Source organism: Sus scrofa, chromosome 6 (assembly GCF_000003025.6).
Source record: "Sus scrofa isolate TJ Tabasco breed Duroc chromosome 6, Sscrofa11.1, whole genome shotgun sequence".
NCBI classification, from domain to species: domain Eukaryota; kingdom Metazoa; phylum Chordata; class Mammalia; order Artiodactyla; family Suidae; genus Sus; species Sus scrofa.
The window spans coordinates 95840710-95861813 of record NC_010448.4 but is presented as its reverse complement, the minus strand read 5'-3'; the positions used below and the strand labels follow the sequence as shown (position 1 = coordinate 95861813).

The 21104-nt window shown below is 45.1% G+C and overlaps 1 protein-coding gene across 1 annotated transcript; it reads left to right on the top strand.

Annotated features, from left to right (window-relative positions):
• On the top strand, positions 956-20908 carry PPT1 (palmitoyl-protein thioesterase 1). The gene is made up of 9 exons (XM_003127823.4): positions 956-1120; positions 8117-8226; positions 8407-8534; positions 9114-9184; positions 12604-12706; positions 14175-14265; positions 15775-15873; positions 17935-18006; positions 19518-20908. Exons 1-9 carry the CDS (start codon positions 997-999, stop codon positions 19638-19640), a joined length of 921 nt encoding a protein of 306 aa, XP_003127871.2. The 5' UTR covers positions 956-996; the 3' UTR covers positions 19641-20908.

The window sequence follows — 21104 nt, the reverse complement described above, 5'->3', positions numbered from 1 at the left end:
GCCATGATTAGCCCTGGAAATTATCTCTCCCCTACCATTTCTTTCTCTTTTTTTTTTTGCTTTTTAGGGTCACACCTGTAGCATATGGAAGTTCCCAATCTAGGGGTCCAATCCGAGCTACAGCTGCTGGCCTGCTCCACAGCCCCAGCAACACGGGATCCAAGCCGTGTCTGCCCCCTACACCACAGTTCACGGCAACGCTGGATACCAGACCCACTGAGCGAGGCCCAGGATGGAATCTGAATCCTCATGGATACTAGTTGGATTCACTTCTGCTGCGCCACAACAGGCACTCCCTCCCCTTCCATATGTGATGAGCTGTCCTTCCTTTCTCTTTCTTTCCCCAAAGTACCCTTCTTCTAAAGGCAGTACAAAGCAAAGGTTAGGAGCAAAGTCTTCGGTGGGGCTTTTTTTTTTTTGCTTTGCTTTTTAGGGCCACACCTGTGGCACATGTAAGTTCCGAGGCCAGGGGTGGAATTGGAGCTGCAGCTGTCTGGCCACAATCACACCAGATCCAAGCTGAATCTGAGACCTACACCACAGCTCATGGCTGTGCTGGATCCTTAATCCACTGAGCGAGGGCCAGGGATTCCACACAACTTCATAGATACTAGTTGGGTTCCTTTATGCTGAGCCACAACAGACACTCCCCAAGGAGCAACAGCTTTGGATCCAACAATTTCCTATCTCTGTGACCTTGATTTCTAACCCAAATCCTCAGTGCCTCAGTGTCCTAATCTGTAAAATGAGACGTGTATTCCGTCTTGTATGAGGATTAAATCAGTTAACAGTCTTACACCACTTAAAATAGTGTTTGATGCCTAGTAAGCGCGGAGTAAACAAATAAAACTAACTTGATTCCTGGTGATTGGCGGTCTACTGGGGTAAGAAGCCAGAGTTCACACCTAGCTGCCCCCGAGGAGGTGTGGAGGGTGCGGGCCGGGCCGCCTACTCCAGATCCGGGCGAGGAGGGGGGCGATCATGTGATCGATCAAGATGGCGTCGGCCAGCTCCTTGTGGCTCTTGGCTCTTGCTTTCCTGCCGGGATCCTGCTTAGCCTTGGCGTTGGGGCATGTCGACCCTCCAGCGCCGCTGCCGCTCGTGATCTGGCATGGGATGGGTGAGTGGGGGAGGGAGGGAGAAGAGGGCTAAATGGGTTTGGCGACTCTCTCTCCTAGCCTAGGTTCGCGTCTGCAAAGTGCGAGGGTGGAGGGCGAGGACTGTGGTCTCATAGCACCTGGCTGGTGCTACGTTTTAGGATTTGGGGGTTGCTCTGTATTGGAAAGGGAGATGGAGAAAGAGCTGTCTTTTGGTGAGCACTTACAGAGGGCTATGCACTGCGGCAGGGTTTTACGCGGTGGTGTGGTTTAATGCCCACGGTAGTGGCGTCAGGGTGCCGCATATGACGCTTGCTCAGGAGGGCTGGGCTGTGGCTTCATGACCGTGGCATCTATCCTTGCGTTCATCCACACATTGAACAAAGATTTGTTAGGCACTTACATTTAACACATCGTTATTGAGCACCTACTGGATACTGAGGATACAGCAGTAAAATAAACATACTAAATTCTTTGCTCTTTAAGAACTTACTTTCCTTTCCAAAGGAGAGAGGCGGGGGGTGGGGGATGCGCTGGGGGTGTGGGATGGAAATACTATAAAACTGGATTGTGATGATCATTGTCCAACTATAAGTGCAATAAATTCATTGAGTAATGAAAAAAATAAAAAGAACTTTTCAGTGGGAGAAACAGACTATAAATACATAAGTAAAACATGTATGTCAAATGGTGATGAGTGCAATGGAGAAAAATAAAGCAGGGAGGTGGATAGGGACTGGAAATGGGGACTTGCAGTTTTATAGAGCAAAGTCAGGAAAGGATTCACTGAGAAAGTGATATCAGAACAAAGACCTGAAATCCATTAGGGAAGATGCCATGTGGATATCTGACCAAAGGAACAGAAAATGCAAAAGCTCTGAGGAAATATGTCTGGTATGCAGGTATGTTCAAGGAACAGCATTCCGATCATTGTAGCAGGAACTAAGTAAGCAAGGAGAAGAAAAGAGAGGTTTAGTTCAGGGGTAGGAGGGGGTATGGGAGGTAGCCTGCTGATGTTGGGCCTGCTAAGGCAACTGTAGGAACTTTGGCTAGAATGAGATGGAAAGTTATTGCGGGGGTTTTGAGCAGATGAGTGACATGGTCTGATTTGCCTTTTATTATTTATTTATTTATTTATGTCTTCTGTCTTTTTTTTAGGGCCGCACCCACCGCACATGGAGGTTCCCAGGCTGGGGGTCTAATTGGAGCTACAGCTTCGGGCCTGTGCCACAGCCACAGCCACGACAGATCCGAGGCACGTCTGTGACCTACACCACAGCTCACAGCAATGCCAGATCCTTAACCCACTGAGCAAGACCAGGGATCGAACCTGCATCCTCATGTGATTTGCCTTTTAAAAACACTCTATAATGGAAAAAATAAAAATCATTATGCAATAAAAATAAATAAAAGCACTCTAGTTGCGGGGCTTCCGTCAGGGCTCAGTGGTTAATGATTCTGACCAGCATCTATGAGAACGCAGGTGTGATCCCTGGCCTTGCTCAGTGGGTTAAGGATCTGGTGTTGCCGTGAGTGGGTGTAGGTCACAGATGAGGCTTGGATCCTGTGTTGCAGTGGCTGTGGTGTAGGCTGGCAGCTACAGCTCCTATTTGACCTCTAGCCTGGGAACCTCCATATGCCACAGGTGCAGCCCTAAAAAGGAAAAAAAAAAAAAAAAAGCACTCCGGTTGCTAGATTGTAGGGGTCATGGACCTCTACAGGGAAAAAGTTAGGAAGCTTTTGCAATAATTTTTTTTTTTTCCTTTTTAAGGCTGTGCCTGAGGCATATGGAAGTTCCCAGGCTAGGGGTTGAGTTAGAGCTACAGCTGCCAGCCTACACCAACAGCCACTACAACGCAGGATCCAAGCCAAGTCTTCGACCAACACCACAGCTCATGGCAACGCCAAATCCTTAACCCACTGAGCAAGGCCAGGAATCAAACCCACAAACTCATGGTTCCTAGTGGGATTCGTTTCTGCACCGCCACAATGGGAACTCCAAGGGTAGAATTTATTTTTATGACTTAAGTTTTGTCATTTGGGGAAGATGTAGTAAAACTCGAAAGTGAGGGAAGCAAACTCGCCTTTTGTTGTTCTTTCCTGCAGCAAACCTCCCTCCCCAAACTGGTTTCTCAAAATGTGAGACACTGTTTGAGGTTTTGCTTTTTTGGGAGAGTAGCCATTTGAGCCAAGGTTAGGTAGAGGGTTTTTTTTGTTTTGTTTTTAGTATCAGTTTGGCTAGGTCATGATTAACCCCCTACCTTTGGGGAAACCGAAGGGTACTTCTTGACAAAGAAGAGATTAGTCTTAGGAAGAGTAGAAGGCTGATAATGGAATTAATAGTGATCTGGTGCTGGAGGCCTTGAGAGTTTCTGGTTGAATGTGGTATCAAAGCCTCAAATAGCAGGAGATTCTGTAGCCACTTGTCATCGAACTTTTTTGCCTTGTTTGGCTCAGAAGTCTGGCCATTTCTGCCTCGGTTGTTTCATTACTTTGGGTACTGGAAAGTTGAGAAATTTGTATCCAGTGGCCCTGAGAAATGCTGAGAAAACTGTGTTTCTGTTGGTCTACAAACCTTAAAAATGAGACTTCCAGTTTCCAAAGAAACTGAGGCACCGGTTAAATCACTGGTTTCTAAAAGTCTAACAGAGCAGACTGTTTTCCTTTATCTGCCTGCGATCTGAGGGAGCCCTTCACTGCCAGGGAGTTTGCCTTCCCTTGCCGCTGTGTAGCTGGGGTTCTTGGATTTAGCATTAGGAAGACCACTAATGACCTTGACAAAGCACTTTTAAGGGAGTGGTGAGAGTGAGAGTCTAATTGGAATGGGTTAGAGAAAAGGCCAGAGAGGAATTAGAGTCACTAAGTAAAGACAGCTCTTTGAAGTCTCTGTGCCAGGCCCTGGGACTACTGCAGTGGAGTTAAAAGAGAACAGGAGAGACCCAGGCCCTCCCAGGGCACAGTCAGTCCATAGGGGAGGCAGTTCTATAACCCACAGTTGTAGTTCAGTGTGAGAAATAGATGTTCAAGGCCTTTTCATTCTTTAAAAACAGATTCTTGGGGAGTTCCTGTTGTGGTGCAGTGGAAACGAATCCGACCAGGAACTATGAGGTTGGGGGTTCGATCCCTGGCCTTGCTCAGTGGGTTAAGGATCCGGCATTGCCATGAGCTGCGGCTCGGATCTGATGTTGCTCTGGCTGTGGTGTAGGCTGGCAGCTGTAGCTCTGATTAGACCCCTAGCCTGGGAACCTCCATGTGCTGAGGGTGTAGCCCTAAAAAGAAAAAAAAAAGCCAATAAATAAATAAAAGTAAAAACAGATTCTTGGAGTTCCCTTCGTGGCTCAGTGGTTAATGAACATGACTAGGATCTGTGAGGTTGCAGGTTCGATCCCTGGCCTCACTCAGTGGGTTAAGGACCCAGCATTTCCATGAGCTGTGGTGTAGGCGGCAGATGCAGTTCAGATCCCAAGTTGCTGTGGCTGTAGTTTAGGCCAGTAGGCCATGGCTCCGATTTGACCCCTGGCCTGGGAACTTCCATATGCCTTGGGTTCGGCCCTAAAAAGCAGCAAACAAACAGACAAGACCCAACAGATTCTTAAGCTTAGTGTCAGGTTGAAAATGGATGATTAAGTTCAAAGCGGAAAATGATTTAAGCCCACTTCTCCTACCCAGTGGCCAGTCACGTTTCTTCCTGTTCTTAGTTCTAGTTTCTTGAAACAGGGAAGGAAAAAAAAAAAAAAAAAAAAAGCAGAGCTGGGACTAGGATGACACAAGGAAGCTTTGAGTGTGCAGAATGTAAGCTCAAGGTCAGCACTTGCATGGACCTGAGCATGAGCACCTTCTCAAATTGTGTCCTGGGTGCTTTACTTGTCTTACCCTAGCCTGGGCCCTAAAGAGAAATCCGATTCCAAAGTGCTTTTGGGTCTGTTAATCCTGGGAACTGAAGTTTGGCACTTGCCATCAGCTTCTACATGGAGTAAAACATGAGCCACTGCAGCTGCCAACCCACAGCACCCCATGAGCAGAGCTCAGGCTGGAGACCAGCAGTGAGGCCCTCTGTGCTCTGGGAAAACTGGACGAACAGGTCTTCAGATAGGTAGGTATTTTTAGAAGATTTATGTGTGATAGCAATTCTGCATTTCCTCATATCTAGGAAAACACTAAAATCCATCAATGATGACTAATGTCTGTGACTAGTAGTCACCTTTGTGAGACCACAAAGCAGCAAACTTCTGCGAAATGTGTGCATTTTCCCCCTTCACCTTTGTGACTTACACCTTGGTATTTCCTCCTTTCTGCTTTGGGGCAGTATTTATTTCAGAGTTACCTGAAATATTGCCTCCTGGGCTGTAGTTAGTGGGCAAAACAAAAGATGTCATGGTCATCTGTGAGAACAGCCACTCCAAAGGGTGGGCCAGTGAGCCCTGAGGGAACTCGGGAAAACATCAAAGGAATGATTCCAGTAAGCCCACATCTCTAGGTCTTCCCATAGAAAGGAGTTTTCTGTAAGTCTGGTTATCTGTAAATCTTTTGTTCGTACTACCTCCCCTTTGTTGCAAAAACCAGTATTTCCTAGCTTCTCCCCTCCTTGGAGCTACCTGAGATGCCATCTCTGGGCTTAAGTCCTAATCTCACCCCCAATAAAACTTAACTCTCAAGTTTCAGATTGTATTTTTTTAGTCAACAACCCCAAATGTTCTAGGTGATAAGGAAGGGGTGAATACACCTCTGGTTATTTTTTATTTTATTTTTTTGCCTTTTAGGGCCGCATCCGCAGCATGTGGAGGTTCCCAGGTTAGGGGTCAAATCAGAGCTACAGCTGCTGGCCTACACCACAGCCACAGCCACAGCCACAGATCCTTAACTCACTAAGTGAGGCCAGGGATCAAACCCCTTGCAACCACATGGTTCGTAGTCAGATTCGTTTCCGCTGCACCACGATGGGAGCCCCTCACCTCTGGTTATTTTAAGTGGTGAATTTGGTGTCCCAATTTTGTTGTATGGGCTGTTGAAGTTTTTGTTATTTGATAAACCTGAGTTGAGCAAAAAAATGTTCTCTTTTTTTGAGGTGAAATTCATATATTAACCATATTAAAATATTTCAACTAATAGCATTTAGTATAGTCACATTGTGCAACTACCACTTCTCTCTAGTTTCAAAACATTTTCATCACTCCAGAAGACGCATGTCCCACTTAAGTAATCGCTCTTCATTCCCTGTTCCCATCACCCCCAGGAAGTGTTCCGTCTGCTTTCTGTCACTATGGATTTGCCTCTTCTGGGTATATCATATAAAAGGAATTATGCAATATGTGACCTATTGTTCCTGGCTTATTTCACTTATAGTAATGTTTTCAAGGTTCATCCACAATGCTGCATGTGTCAATGCTTTGTTCTTTTGTTGTTGTTGTTTTGGTCTTTTTAGGGCTGCACCTATGGCACATGGAAATTTCCCAGGCTAGGGGTCGAATCAGAGCTGCACCTGCCAGCCTACAGCAAGGCCACATCAATGCAGGATCTGAGCTGCATCTGAGACCTACACCACAGCTCATAGCAACACCGGATCCTTAACCCACTGAGCAAGGCCAGGCGTCGAACCCGTGTTTTCATGGATATTAGTCAGGTTCGTTACTGCTGTGCCACCATAGGAACTCCTGCTTTGTTCTTTTTATGGCTGAATAATACTCCATTGTATGTATGTACAACAATTTGTTTGTCCATTCAACCACTGATGGACCTTTGGGTATTTTCTACCTTTTGTCAATTATAAATAATACTTCTTTAAACATTCATATATGTGGAATTTTGGTGGCTTATTGGGTTAAGGGTTTGGCATTGTCACTGCTGTGGCATGGGATTTGATTTCATATGCTGTGGGTGCAGCAAAAAATAAATAAATTCATGTATGAGTTTTTGTGGGGGAATGTTTTCATTTCTCTTGCATGTATATCTAGATGTGAAATCACAAGGTCTTATGGTCATTATATGTTTAACTTTTTGAGGAACCATCAAACTGTTTTCACAGTGATTGCATCATGTTACATTTCCACCAGCACTATAAAGCGTTCCTATTTCTCAACATTCGTGCCAATACTTCTTATTTTCCATTTTTTAAATTAAAAAAATAAACCCATCCTAGTCAGTGTGCAGTGGTATCTCATGATTTTGATGTTCATTTCCTTAGTAGCCACTGATGTTGATCAACTTTTCATGTCCTTGTTGGCAATTTGTGTATCTTCTTTGGAGAGATGTCTGTCCAGTTTCTTTCCCCATTTTAGTTAGATTATCATCTTGTTGAGTTGTTAGAGTTCTTTGAATATTCCAGATATTAAACCTTTATCAGGTATATGGGTTTTGCAAATGTATTCTCCCATTCTGTATGTTTTCTTTTTTTTTTTCCAAGGAAGTTCCTGGGCTAGGGGTTGAATCAGAGCTGCAGCTGCTGGCCTACACCACAGCCACAGCAAAGCCAGATCCAAGCTGTCTGCGACCTACACCACAGCTCATGGCAACGCTGGATTCTTTTTTTTTTTTTTTTGTCTTTTATCTTTTATCTTTTGTTGTTGTTGTTGTTGTTGCTATTTCTTGGGCCGCTCCCGCGGCATATGGAGGTTCCCAGGCTAGGGGTCGAATCGGAGCTGTAGCCACCGGCCTACGCCAGAGCCACAGCAACGCGGGATCCGAGCCGCATCTGCAACCTACACCACAGCTCACGGCAACGCCGGATCGTTAACCCACTGAGCAAGGGCAGGGACCGAACCCGCAACCTCATGGTTCCTAGTCGGATTCGTTAACCACTGAGCCACGACGGGAACTAACGCTGGATTCTTAACCCACTGATCGAGGCCAGGGATTGAACCCTCATCCTCATGGATCCTAGTTGGGTTTGCAATCCACTGAGCCTCAGTGGGAACTCCCTGTATGTTTTCACATTTTCAGTAATGCCCTTTGCAGCACAAAAGTTTTTTAAAAAATAATGTTGTTTTTGCTCATGAGTTTCCATGCTTGTCTTTGTTGTCTAGGAGACAGCTGTTGTAATCCCTTAAGCATGGGTGCTATTAAGAAAATGGTCGAGAAGAAAATACCTGGAATTTACGTCTTATCTTTAGAGATTGGGAAGACCCTGGTAGAGGTGAGGTCCTTCATAGCTCTCTTCCTTTGAAGGTTTGCTAACTGATTTCATGGGATATACTATTAAAAAGCTTAACCTTGTGTTTTTAGCAGCAAATCATACAGTGATACTTTAATTCTTGAGTGGCTTTTACCACTCTGTGGCTAAAATCCTTTTACCTCTCTGTGGCTCCTTTTTCAGGATGTGGAGAACAGCTTCTTTTTGAATGTCAACTCCCAAGTAACAACAGTGTGTCAGATTCTTGCTAAGGATCCTAAGTTACAACAAGGCTACAATGCTATGGGATTCTCCCAGGGCGGCCAATTTCTGTAAGTCCCTTTCTGTTATGTCATACCCCTTACATGGAATTGATATTTTGTTCCTTTGACTCAGAGAGATCCACTCTTCCAGTTTTTTTGGAATCTATCTTGGACAGGAAACTATTCTAAAATGTCCCCACGTCGGGAGTTCCCATTGTGACTTAGTGGCAACAAACCCAACTAGTATCGATGAGGATGTGGGTTTGATCCCTGGCCTCGCTTAGTGGATTAAGGACCTGGTGTTGCCAGGAGCTGTGGTGTAGATCAAAGACACGGCTAGGATCTTGCATTGCTGCGGCTGTGGCAGGCAGCTGTAACTCTGATTCGATCCCTAGCCTGGGAACCTCCATATGCTGCACCTGTAGCCCCAAAAAGCAAAAAAAAAAGTCCCCATGTCAGAAGCTCTATGGAGCTTAATTTATTTTCTGTGAAAGAATAAAGTTTTGAGTTTTGCCATATCAGAGGAAAATCCTGAAACTGTGGCTTTGGGAAACCACAAAGGATTAAGTACTTTAATCTGGGAAGTTGATTCTTGATGATGCATTTCCTCTGGCAGCTGGAACTGATAATCCTTTTTTTTCCTCCCAGGAGGGCAGTGGCTCAGAGATGCCCCATACCTCCCATGATCAATCTCATCTCAATTGGGGGACAACATCAAGGTAACTCGGTCCTCTTTACCTAAAAAAATTCTGTCAGCTCTATTTGTATAAGAAGTCAGCCATCCTTGCAAAAATCCTGTTTTTCTAGTTTATAACAAACTAGCCAGCAATGATGAAGAAATAGGATTCCAGAGGCCTGCAACACAGGTGAATCATTAGATGACCATTTATAAATTTCTTTCCAATTTAATTGACATGATTTCCTGGAGGTGAGATGGGTTGCAGCAGATGGTGGTTCAGGAGTTAGGAAAGTCCAGCAACCTTTCCTGTTTTCTGATACGGAAAACAGGGTGATGTCCTATTGAATTTAGACTGAGGCAGAGAATAGTGTCTAGCCTTTTTTTGGTCTATAAAATTAACAGGAAAGATTAAATCCTTCAAAAAAAAAAAAAAAAACCACAAAAGGTTTGCTATTTAAACAGAATGATGTTCTTTGGGGGAAGAAGTGTCTTTGGGATAGAACTTTATCTGTGTTATGGGAGTTCCTGTCGTGGCTCAGTGGTTAACAAATCCGAGTAGGAACCATGAGGTTGCCGGTTCGATCCCTGGCCTCGATCAGTGGGTTAAGGATCTGGCGTTGCTGTGAGCTGTGGTGTAGGTGGCAGACGTGGCTTGGATCCAGTGTTGCTGTGGCTCTGGCATAGGCCGGCGGCTACAGCTCCGATTGGACCCCCAGCCTGGGAACCTCCATGTGCCGTGGGTTCGGCCCTAGAAAAAGACAAAAAAAAAGAGAACTTTATTTGTGTTCTGATGGATGCAGCTATTGGTTGGTATAGTGTAGGGGATGCTCCTTATAATCAGGAAGCTGGATCTACCCAGTTAACTGTTACTGAAGGGCAGGTAGTTTGGTATCATAGGTGCCCTTCGTGGATGAGGGAAACTAAAATAAGACCCCCCCAGAGTTCTCATCTTGGCTCAGTGGTAACAAACCCGACTAGTGTCCCTGAGGACTTGGGTTTGATCCCTGGCTTCGCTCGGTGGGCTAAGGATCCCCTGTTGTCATGAGCTGTGTGTAGGTCGAAGATGTGGCTCGGATCCCGAGTTGCTGTGGCTGTGGTGTAGGCTAGCAGCTGCAGCTCTGATTTGACCCCTAGCCTGGGAACTTCCATATGCTTTGGGTGTGGCACTAAAAGGACAAAAATAAATAAAATAAGACCCTGCTGATCTTACAGGACTTTTTCAGAGGATGGAATGAAATACTAGGTAGGAAAATGCTTTTTAAAAGTACACAATTTCAAATGCAAGTTGATAAAAACAGCTTTATCATTCATTCATTGATTCTATAAAAAATTTTTTTTTTCAATCTTTTGCTTTTTAGGACTGTACCTGCGGCATGTGGAGGTTCCCAGGCTGGGGGTTGAATTGGAGCTGTAGCTGCCAGCCTACACCACAGCCACAGCAACTCGGGATCTGAGTTGTGTCTTCAACCTACACCACAGTTCACGGCAATGCCAGATTCTTAACCCACTGATTGAGGCCAGGGGTCAAACCTGCAACCTCATGGTTCCTAGTCAGATTCATTTCCACTGAGCCAAGATGGGAACTCCTGATTCTACAAATATTTATTGAAAACCTCGAAACAAGACAGACAAGGTTTCTGCCTTCATGAAATTTCCATTCTAGCAGAGGGAGAATAGACATGAAACAGTAAACAAAGAAAATAAATTCAGATAGTGGTAACTATGGTAAAGAAAAATGAGTTCCCGTCATGGCTCAGTGGGTTACCAACCTGATATAGTGTGCATGAATGAGGCCAGGGATGGAACCTGCAACCTCAGTGGGTTAAGGATCCAGTGTTGCCATAAGCTGTGGCGTAGGTCCCAGATGTGGCTCGGATCCTGTGTTGCTGTGGCTGTGCTGTAGGCCAGCAGCCACAGCTCCGATTCAACCCCTAGCCTGGGAACTTCTATATGCTATAGGTATAGCCATAAAAAGAAAAGAAGAAAAAAAAAAAAAAAGAACTGTGGTAATATTGGTGAAAGGTGTGGGCTTTGGAGCTCAACTGTCCAGGTTATATCCTGGCTTGGTGACTTACTGTCTAACCATAGACAAGGTGTCTAAACTCTCTGTTTGAAAGTTCCCCATCTGTAATATGGTGCAAATAATGATTTCTACTCCACAGGGTGGTTGTTAGGATTAAATGATTTATTGACAATATATGCTTAGAACTGGTATGTCGGGTATGCCCCTCCCCCGCATTATTATTGATGAGGATGATGAGGATGCAAGTCTAACTAGGGGCAAGGAAGGAAATGGGATTGGGCACTGCTTGAGTTAGGGTACTCAGATGTGACTTCTCTAAGCTAAGACTCAAGAGATGAGAAGGAGGCCAGCCATTGAAGCAGTAAGAAAAGAAGTACATTCTCCAGAAGTTCCCATCGTGGCGAAGTGGTTAATGAATCTGACTAGGAACCATGAGGTTTCGGGTTCGATCCCTGACCTTGCTCAGTGGGTTAAGGATTCGGCATTGCCGTGAGCTGTGGTGTAGGTCGCAGACATAGCTCAGATCCCATGTTGCTGTGGCTCTGGTGTAGTCCGGCGGCTACAGCTCCAATTCGACCACTAGCCTGGGAACCTCAATATGCTGCAGGAGTGGCCCAAGAAATGGCAAAAAAAAAAAAAAAAAAAAAAAAAAGTACATTCTCCAGAGACCAGCAGGTTCAAAGGTCCTGAGGCAGAAGAGTGTGGGAGTACCAGGTGGAAGCTGGTTATAGTTTTTTTTTTTTTTTTGTCTTTTTACTGTTTCTTGGGCCGCTCCCGCGGCATATGGAGGTTCCCAGGCTAGGGGTCCAATGGGAGCTGTAGCCACCAGCCTATGCCAGAGCTACAGCAACTCGGGATCCGAGCCGCGTCTGCAACCTACACCACAGCTCACAGCAACGCTGGATCGTCAACCCACTGAGCAAGGGCAGGGACCGAACCCACAACCTCATGGTTCCTAGTCGGATTCGTTAACCACTGCGCCATGACGGGAACTCCTGGTTATAGTATTCTTAATACATTTTTCAAAATTCTTTTTTTATGGTCTTTTGTCCTTTTAGGGCCGTACCCTTGGCATATGGAGGTTCCCAGGCTAGGGGTCTAATCGGAGCTGTTGCTACTGGCCTACGCCAGAGCCATAGCAACTCCAGATCCAAGCCCTGTCTGCAACCTACACCATAGCTCATGGCAACGTCGGATCCTTAACCCACTGAGCAAGGCCAGGTATTAAACCCGCAACCTCATGGTTCCTAGTTGGATTCGTTTCTGCTTCGCCACGACGGGAACTCCTCAAAATTCTGAATACATTATGTTCTTGAGGAATAAGTGAATGAGATCGGGGTCTAGCTCTGGTTTTTGTTTCTCACAATGCCCTGCACATAGTAGATATTCAGTACATGATTATCTAAGGCAGGGATATTTGTCTTCTACTACTCTAGGTGTTTTTGGATTCCCTCGGTGCCCAGGAGAGAGCTCTCACATCTGTGACTTTATCAGAAAAACTCTGAATGCTGGGGCTTACAACAAAGCTATACAAGAACGGTATGTATGGTTAACTGAGAAGGATACAGAACTGTCACTGCGTGAAAACATGCTGACTTTCATGCTAACCATGATTCTAGAGGTAGTTGCTATTGATACTCAAATCAAATTTTTTTTTTTTTTTTTTTGTCTTTTTAGGGCCACACCTGCAACACATGGAGGTTCCCAGGCTGGGGGTCAAATACAGCTGCCGGCCTACACCACAGCCACAGCAATGCGGGATCCAAGCCACGTCTGCTACCCACACCACAGCTCATGGCAACACCAGATCCTTAACCCACTGAACGAGCCAGGGATCGAACCTGTGTCCTTATGGATACTAGTCAGATTCATTTCTTCTGAGCCATGACAGGAACTCCTGAAATATTTTTATAAAATAGTTTTACAGATATTTGTAAAAATATACTCTATATCATCTGCTTCATTTTATTGTAAACATAAAACTAATATTAATTTAAGGAAAAGGACATTTTTCTATATAAGAAGAAAGTAAGTACAACAATAAATCTCATCTTTAAAAAACAACAAAAAATCCTTTAGCGAGTACTAAGTCCAAGGAATTACTATTAATATTTGGCAGACAGACTTTTTTTATGTCGCCAGCAGGACAACAGGAAGGCTTAGCATCCCACATGCATGTCCTCAGCTACTCAAATGTGTTTGGGTTTTTAAAAATATTTGGAATTACTTTGCAGAATATGTTTTCCTTCAGTTGTTTCTAAACTAAAATTATACATCAACCCCCTGGGAAATTCATTAAAAATGAATTCCAGGGCTCCATCCTTAGAAATTTGGATTCAGTAGTTCTGGAGCATTCTGAATGATAACGAGATTTGGGATCATCTAATATCATAATATCTATCCTTTGGGTCTTCCAGGTGCATAATTCTTGTCTTTCGTTTTTTTTTTTTTGGCCATGCCTGTGGCATTTGGAAGTTCTTGGGCCAGGGATCTAACCCGCACTACAGCAGTGACAAGGCCAGATCCTCAATCACTAGAAGTGTCTACTTTGGATAGAGTGGGCTTTGAAGAATTTTTTTTTTCTTTTTCTTTTTAGGGCTGCACTCGCAGCATATGGAAGTTCCAAGGCTGGGGTCGAATCAAAGCTGTAGCTTCTGGTCAACATTTCGGCCACAGCAACAGGATCCGATCTGGGTCTGCAATCTAACCACAGCTCATGGCAACACCGGATCCTTAACCCATGGAGCAAAGCCAGGGATCAAACCCGCATCCTCACAGATACTAGTCGGGTTCATGACTGCTGAGCCACAACGGGAACTCCCGAAGAAAAGATATTTATTTAAATTGGGTTCTCAAGGATGAGAAGGAGGAGCACAGGACGTATTAAGAAAAAAGGGATCAGGCAGAGGGAACAGAAGGCTCTGTTGAGTCCCTATGGCCTGTGCACAGGAGCCTTCCCTGGGCGTGCTGACTGACCTAGTCACCTGTCTTTCTTTTTCTCCTGCAGCCTGGTGCAAGCGGAATACTGGCATGACCCCATAAAGGAGGATGTTTACCGCAACCACAGCATTTTCCTGGCAGATATTAATCAGGAGAGAGTAAGCACCCAACCTGGGCTACCATAGTCGTGCATTCATTTTTCTGTTTGGGGCATTATAAACAGATTAGCAATAACTGCTAATCCCAGATACCCCAGGCAGACTCCAAGAAACCAGAAGTTTTGTTTCTTGGGAGGTGGTTCATGAGATTTAGTTCTTTTCGGGAAGGCTGGATTCCTTCGGCTTTCTTCCCTTAGTTTCTTACCCTTTGCTGGGGTTAAAGCAGCGGGGTGAGCTCAGTAAGTTGCTCGCTGGCTTACGTGGAACTTGCCCTGCTGCCTTCCCGGTGGATCCCTTTGGGGTCATATTTTCTCAGAAGAGCCATTTACTTAGAAGAGAGACTGTAGAAGGGACAGAGTGTGTCCTAAAGATGAGCACAGTTTGGAGAGATTCTGGTAGACTAGATGGCTCAATATATATGGGCTTATCTGGAGGTTTTATAAAATCAAAAACAAAATTTGAAGGAGTATGGAGTAGGAACAAAATAGTATAGCAGAACCACTCAGAATTCAAAGTTTCCTTTCTTTTTTTCCTTTTTCGCCACACCCATGCATAAGGAAGTTCCTAGGCCAGGGAACAAACCTTCGTCTCCACAGTGACTTGAGCAGCTGCAGTCGGATTTTTATTTTTATTTATTTTTTCCTTTTTAGGGCTGAACCCGCAGCATATGGAAGTTCCCAGGCTAGGGGTCTAATTGGAACTACAGCTGCTGCCTGCGCCATAGTCACAGTAACACCAGATCTGAGCTGCGTCTTTGACCTGCACCACAGCTCATGGCAACGTTGGATCCTTAACCCACTGATTGAGGCCAGGGATTGAACCCGCATCCTTATGGATACTGATTGGATTCATTACCGCTAAGCAACAGTGGGAACTTTTGCAGTCAGATTCTTAACCCACTGTGGCACATTGGGAGCTCCAGAATTTGCAGTTTCTTTTCTTTCTTTTCTTTTTTTTTTTGTCTTTTTAGGGCCATACCTGCAGCACCTGGAGGTTCCCAGGCTAGGGGTCAAATCGGAGCTACAGCTGCTGGCCTATGCCACAGCCACAGCAGCACCAGATCCCAACCACACCTGCGACCTATACCACAGCTCACGGCAACTCCAGATCCTTAACCCACTGAATGAGACCAGGGATCTAATCCGCATCCTCATGGATCCCAGTCAGATTCTTTTCCACTGAGCCACGACGGGAACTCCCAGAATTTGCAGTTTCTTATTTTGCCATGGCTTTTCTCTGGCTAGAAACTTTTAACCTTTGCAATGGAGGCCTGTGGAATGCAGTGACAGATTCAAGGTGGCATCTGTATGCCATGGTTGGTGGGGGCTTTGTCAGTCAGATGGGATGGTAAGAAAAGGCTGGACCAGGCATATTCTGGGCAGGAAGCTAGAAAAGCAGCCCATTACCATGGAGAAGGGCCAGGGAGACGAGAGCACTGAAAGACTTTAATTCCCCTGCTGGAACCTAATGCAATGTCTCCGAGGTACTGACTGCTGGCCTGTCCTCCAGAGTATCAACGAGTCCTACAAGAAGAACCTGATGGCCCTGAAGAAGTTTGTGATGGTGAAATTTCTCAATGATTCCATTGTGGACCCCGTAGATTCTGAGGTGAGACACAGTTCAGGCCACATGATTCAAGGAGAGGGGAGGAATCAGTAGCATTAAAACACAGCTGCCTGCGCTGACCTGTTTGTAGAGCAGGGGCTCTTTGCTTGAGGTTTGTCAGTAGGACACTGAGGGTTGTAACCTCCACTGCCCAGAATTGTATGCAAACTTGTGTACGATTAACTCTTGAACTACACAGGGGTTAGGGATGCCGACCCTCTGCACAGAAAAAATTTTTATGTAACTTAGATTTGGCTCCTCAGCATCCACACTATTGAAAAAAATGTGAGTATAAGTGGACCTGAGCAGTTCAAATCTGTGTTATTCAACGGTCAACTATAGTTGCATTCTCTGAGGGAGGGTCTATAATTTTTTATCAGATTTTCAGAAATCTGATCCAAAAAAGGTTCACAACCACCAGTCCAGTCTGTATAAATCCTTGAGGTTCATATTCAAGGCCTGCCATGACCTGGCTTCTTTCCAACCTAATCTCATTTCAGGACCTCTTCATACCCTCTGATCAAATCACATTGTACTACTCGAAGTGCCCTGAGCCTGGCATGTGCTTTTTCTTTTGTGTGTCTTTTTTTTTTTTTTTTTCCATTTCTAGGGCTGCTCCTGTGGCATATGGAAGTTCCCAGGCTAGGGGTCGAATTGGAGCTGTAGCCCCTGGCCTTCACCACAGCCACAGCAACGTGGGATCTGAGCCTCGTCTGCGACCTATACCATAGCTCACGGCAACATCGGATTGTTAACCCACTGAGCAAGGCCAGGGATCGAACCGGCAGCCTAATGGTTCCTAGTGGGATTCATTAACCACTGAGCCACGACGGGAACTCCTTTTGTGCATCTTTGTTCATGCTTTTCAGTCTCTAAAATCCCTTCCCTGGGCTTTTTCAGCTGACAAGCTCCTATTCAGCTGTCAAGGCCAATCTCAAATGTCTCTTCCTCCATCCAGGGTGCTACACCTACTCCAAGCAGAATTTGCTCCCTCTTTTTTTTTCTTTCCTTCCTTCCTTCCTTCCTCCCTCCCTCCCTCCTTTTCCCGCTTCCCTCCCCTCCTCCCTTCCTCCCTTCTTTTCTTTTTCCCCTCTTTCCCTTTCCTCCCCTGCTTCCTTCCTTCCTTTATTTAATTATTTATTTTTACTGCCCCTTGGCATACGGAGTTCCCTGGCCAGGGATCATATCTGAACTGCAGTGGGGACCAGCCCCACAGCTGTGGCAATGCCATATCCTTAACCCACTGTGCCAGGCTGGGAATCGAACCTGCATCCCAGTGCTCCCAAGAGACTGCCAATCCTATTGCATCACAGTGGGAAATCCTGCTCCCTCTTTTAAAGAATAATCGTCCTTTGTTTTTTCAGCATTCATCACATTGTGTCAGAGCCCCAGAAACTAGCAAACTACAGCCTGTGGGCCAGATCCAGCCTGCCACCTGCTTTTGTATGGCCCACGAACTAAAAATGGTTTTTACATTTTTAAATGGTAGAAGAAAGTCAAAAGAATACTTGGTGATGTCTGAGTTAACATGAAATTCAAATTTCAATGTCTGTAAATAAAGTTTTGTTAGAATACAGACATATTCATTTAAAAAATATTGTGTGTGTCTGCTTTTGCGTTACAGGGCAGCATTTAGTAATTGCAACCATGTGTTTAAGCCTAAAATATTTTGTGCCTGGTCTTTACAGAAGAGTTAGCTGACCCCCATGCCAAGCAATGAGTTATTTCTGTGCATTAGACTAGAGCTTCTTGAAAACAGGGACTGTATACATTTTCATCTTTGAATGTCTAGAATTCAGCACAAGGATTTGTCAGAGTAGGTGCCAAATAATTGTAGGAAGCAGCAATTCTGGGGAGTTGGAGAGCTCTTCGGAATGATGAACTCATTCCTCGGGGTCCCTCCTTAAAAAGAGGTGACTCAAGACATGCTCCATTTTCCCTCCTTTGCTGCAGCATCAGGGTGTTTAGTTTGTTGACAGTCTTAGCTACTAGCCAGCCTTGAATCAGTTTGGCAGTGTGTGCCATGTGTCTGATCTGACCTCATTTCTTCCTCCTCTCCTACAGTGGTTTGGATTTTACAGAAGTGGCCAAGCCAAGGAAACCATTCCCTTACAGGAGAGTACCCTGTACACACAGGTAACCGGGGAGAAAGGTGCCATCCTTTGGGGCTCCTGGTTGCAGAAGCTGCTAGTGCTTTGGTGATAAACCTGGTCCTGTGCACTCCAGCACAGCAGGTGCTCAGGAGGCGTCTGACTTGGGTCTGATCTGGGAGAGGCTTGTTAGGCTGCTGATTGTGGCATTAGCGTATCAAGCCCTAGTTTACCAAAGTCTCTGTCCTGAAGGTTGAAGGACTTGAACCTCGTGGTTTTCTGGCATGTACAAGGCACATATCTAACTCCTTCCTTCTGATAACAAGGTTTAGAACTGGCTTTCTCTGCTGAGGGACAGTCCACTACAAATCCAAGAAGCCCTCGACACATGGGAAAAACAGAGAGGGCTATTACTTTTTTTTTTTTTTTTTTTTAGGGCTGTTACTTTAAAACAATAAATGCGGAAGTCCTATTTTTAAACCAGGCACTGACAAGGGAGCTCCTCCTGCAGGAGACTAGGAGGAACAGGGCTGTGACTTTTTTGCTCAGCAGTAGGTCCTGTTTCTCAAGTAGAAGTGGCAGCGTTTCACCACCTGCAGTTCCAGGGCCCTCCACACTCTTAAGCAGTGTATATGGGAGATGCTCTCCCCCATGCACAAGTGCTACATCTGAACCACTCACCTACTGGAATTCCTCCAAGTAATTTCAGAAGCCAGTTGTCACCTCTTGACTTTTCTCCTGCATCTGGCACCCCATCTTTGGTGAGGTAAAGGGAAAGGGAAGCTAGAGTTTGCAAATTACAACTAAGAACGTCTCATAAAACTCAAACCGAAGGCAGCTACAGCAGAAGCAACATTCTGGCACCATTGCACCTTCTCTTCTCAACTGTATTTGTTCTACAGCACCCTGGCTGTGCGTAATGTCTTTTTCAACTGCAGGCTATGAAAGTGGCTGAGTTTTGTTATCTGAGGGTTGGATATATTTTAAGTTATCTAACTAATGTTCTCCCGTTTTTGGTTCAGTCCTACATAACCTGACATTCCAGGGCAGTTTTTGTCTGTGGCTTGCCCAGGTCTACCCTACGTGGTCCTCCAGAAGCTTTGGGAAACTTTTCAGAAAGCAGAATATAACTTTGTACAGAACACTTCAATTACAAATACATTTTTAATGTTTGGAGGGAAGTATCCTTTTTTAGCATTTTCAACAATACACCTGAATTTTATTTTTTTAATTTTTTTTTTTTCTTTTTTAGGGCTGCACCCTCAGCATATGGAGGTTCCCAGACTAGGGGTCAAATCAGAGCTGTAGCCACTGGCCAACAGCATAGCCATTGCAAAGCTGGATCTTTAACTCACTGGGCAAGGCCAGGTACCAAACCTGCGTCCTTATGGATGCTAGTCAGATTTATTTCCGCTGAGCCACGAGGAGAATTCCTACATCTGAATTTTAATACTCAGAGAAAAGATTGCATTTTGAGAATATATCAAAATGATTGATTTATGATTTTACTGTGAAACTTTTCATTAAGCCTCCTGATTACGGCCTTTCTCTCTGCAGGACCGTCTTGGGCTAAGGGAAATGGACAAGGCAGGACGGCTGGTGTTCCTTGGTCTAGAAGGGGACCATCTTCAACTGCCTGAAGAATGGTTTTATGCCCACATCATACCCTTCCTTGAGTGAAGCCCTTGTAATTGGCACTAGAGCTCAGGAAACCCCTCCTCACACTTCCAAGCCAGTTTCCTACGTGCCCAAACCCGAGCTCAGATCCAGCCAGCAACTAATCCTTCTCCCTTGTCTTCATCTAACATGCCCTGCTCGGAAAGAACTAAGATACGAATCTTATCCTTTGTCTCATCCTATCTGCATACGGTGTTGAATGCAAGTTTAATTAGCTAATAACCACAGAGATTGTTTTACAACCCTTTGATGTGGTCAAACTTGGGGCTCAGGAGTTTACTGCAGGTCGGTGGCAGAACTGCGTCCAGCCCTGGAAGAGACTGAACAAAGGAAACCAGTGGGATAGATTGTAAGTCAGATGCCTTTCTCAGGAAAATTTAGCCACATCTCAAGCCAGGAGGCCAATACCCAGGCCTGAGGTATTCTCAGTTGTGCTGGTGATTTGACTAGGGCTTGGGAAAGTATTGCTTGGAGAATGTGTCCACCTGATTCCTTGAGGCTGCCCGTCCCATTGAGTATGTTGCCTTCTGTGGCATCTTAGCTATTATTAGACCAGCCCACCGTCTTGCCTCGGTAGCAGTCTCCTCAGGTGACGAATTAGTTGCTCTGTCGCAAAAGAAGGCAGGAGGGAAGTAGCACCCAAATGGTATTGCTGAATTCAGATGGGGGAAGGGGGGTTAAAGAAAAATGTAGTGGATTCTTTCCATTCCATCCTTGATGACCTGTCCTTTCTTAATGGGATGAGTGGTCTGGATCCTAGCTATTGCTGGCATTAGAAAGAATGGGAGGAAAAATACTGTATCAGGCTTTCTAACTTTTGTCTCAAAAATTCTTACCAGCACATTCCAAACTACGTCTGATGTATTCTGTGAAAAAGACTGGTTGCTCAAAAAGCTTAGGAGATCCCTTTTCTCCTCTTGGAGATAAACCCACATTAGAATATTAAGGTCTCTGAGAATTCCTGTTACACTGAGAAAACTATCCTTAAGCTACTGTTTCCCACACTATTTGAGCATGGATGTCTTAGCCCGCACTCCCTCACCTTGTGAGAACCTAGCAACACTTTGCATGACTGTTCTGCAGGATGCCAGTTTGAGGAAATGATTAGCTGTGTTTGAGGGAAGCACCTTATTAGTGATGCTAAGTTTATCCTGTTTTTTCCTTCATCTTTCTCAAAACTTATTTTTCAAATAAAAGAGGATGAAAGGCAAGAAGTAGGGGTGCGTGAAAATAATTTTATGAAGTTGTTTAAAATAAAAAGTAGTTTCTTACCCTTGGTGTCATTTTTCTCTGCTTTTTTGCTTTTTAGGGCTGCACCTGTGGCATATGGAGGTTCCCAGGCAAGGGATCGAATTGGAGCTGCAGCTGCCAACCTACACCACAGCCACAGCAACATGGGATCTGAGCCAGATCGTGACCTACACCACAGCTCATGGCAATGCAGGATCCTTAACTCACTGAGCGAGG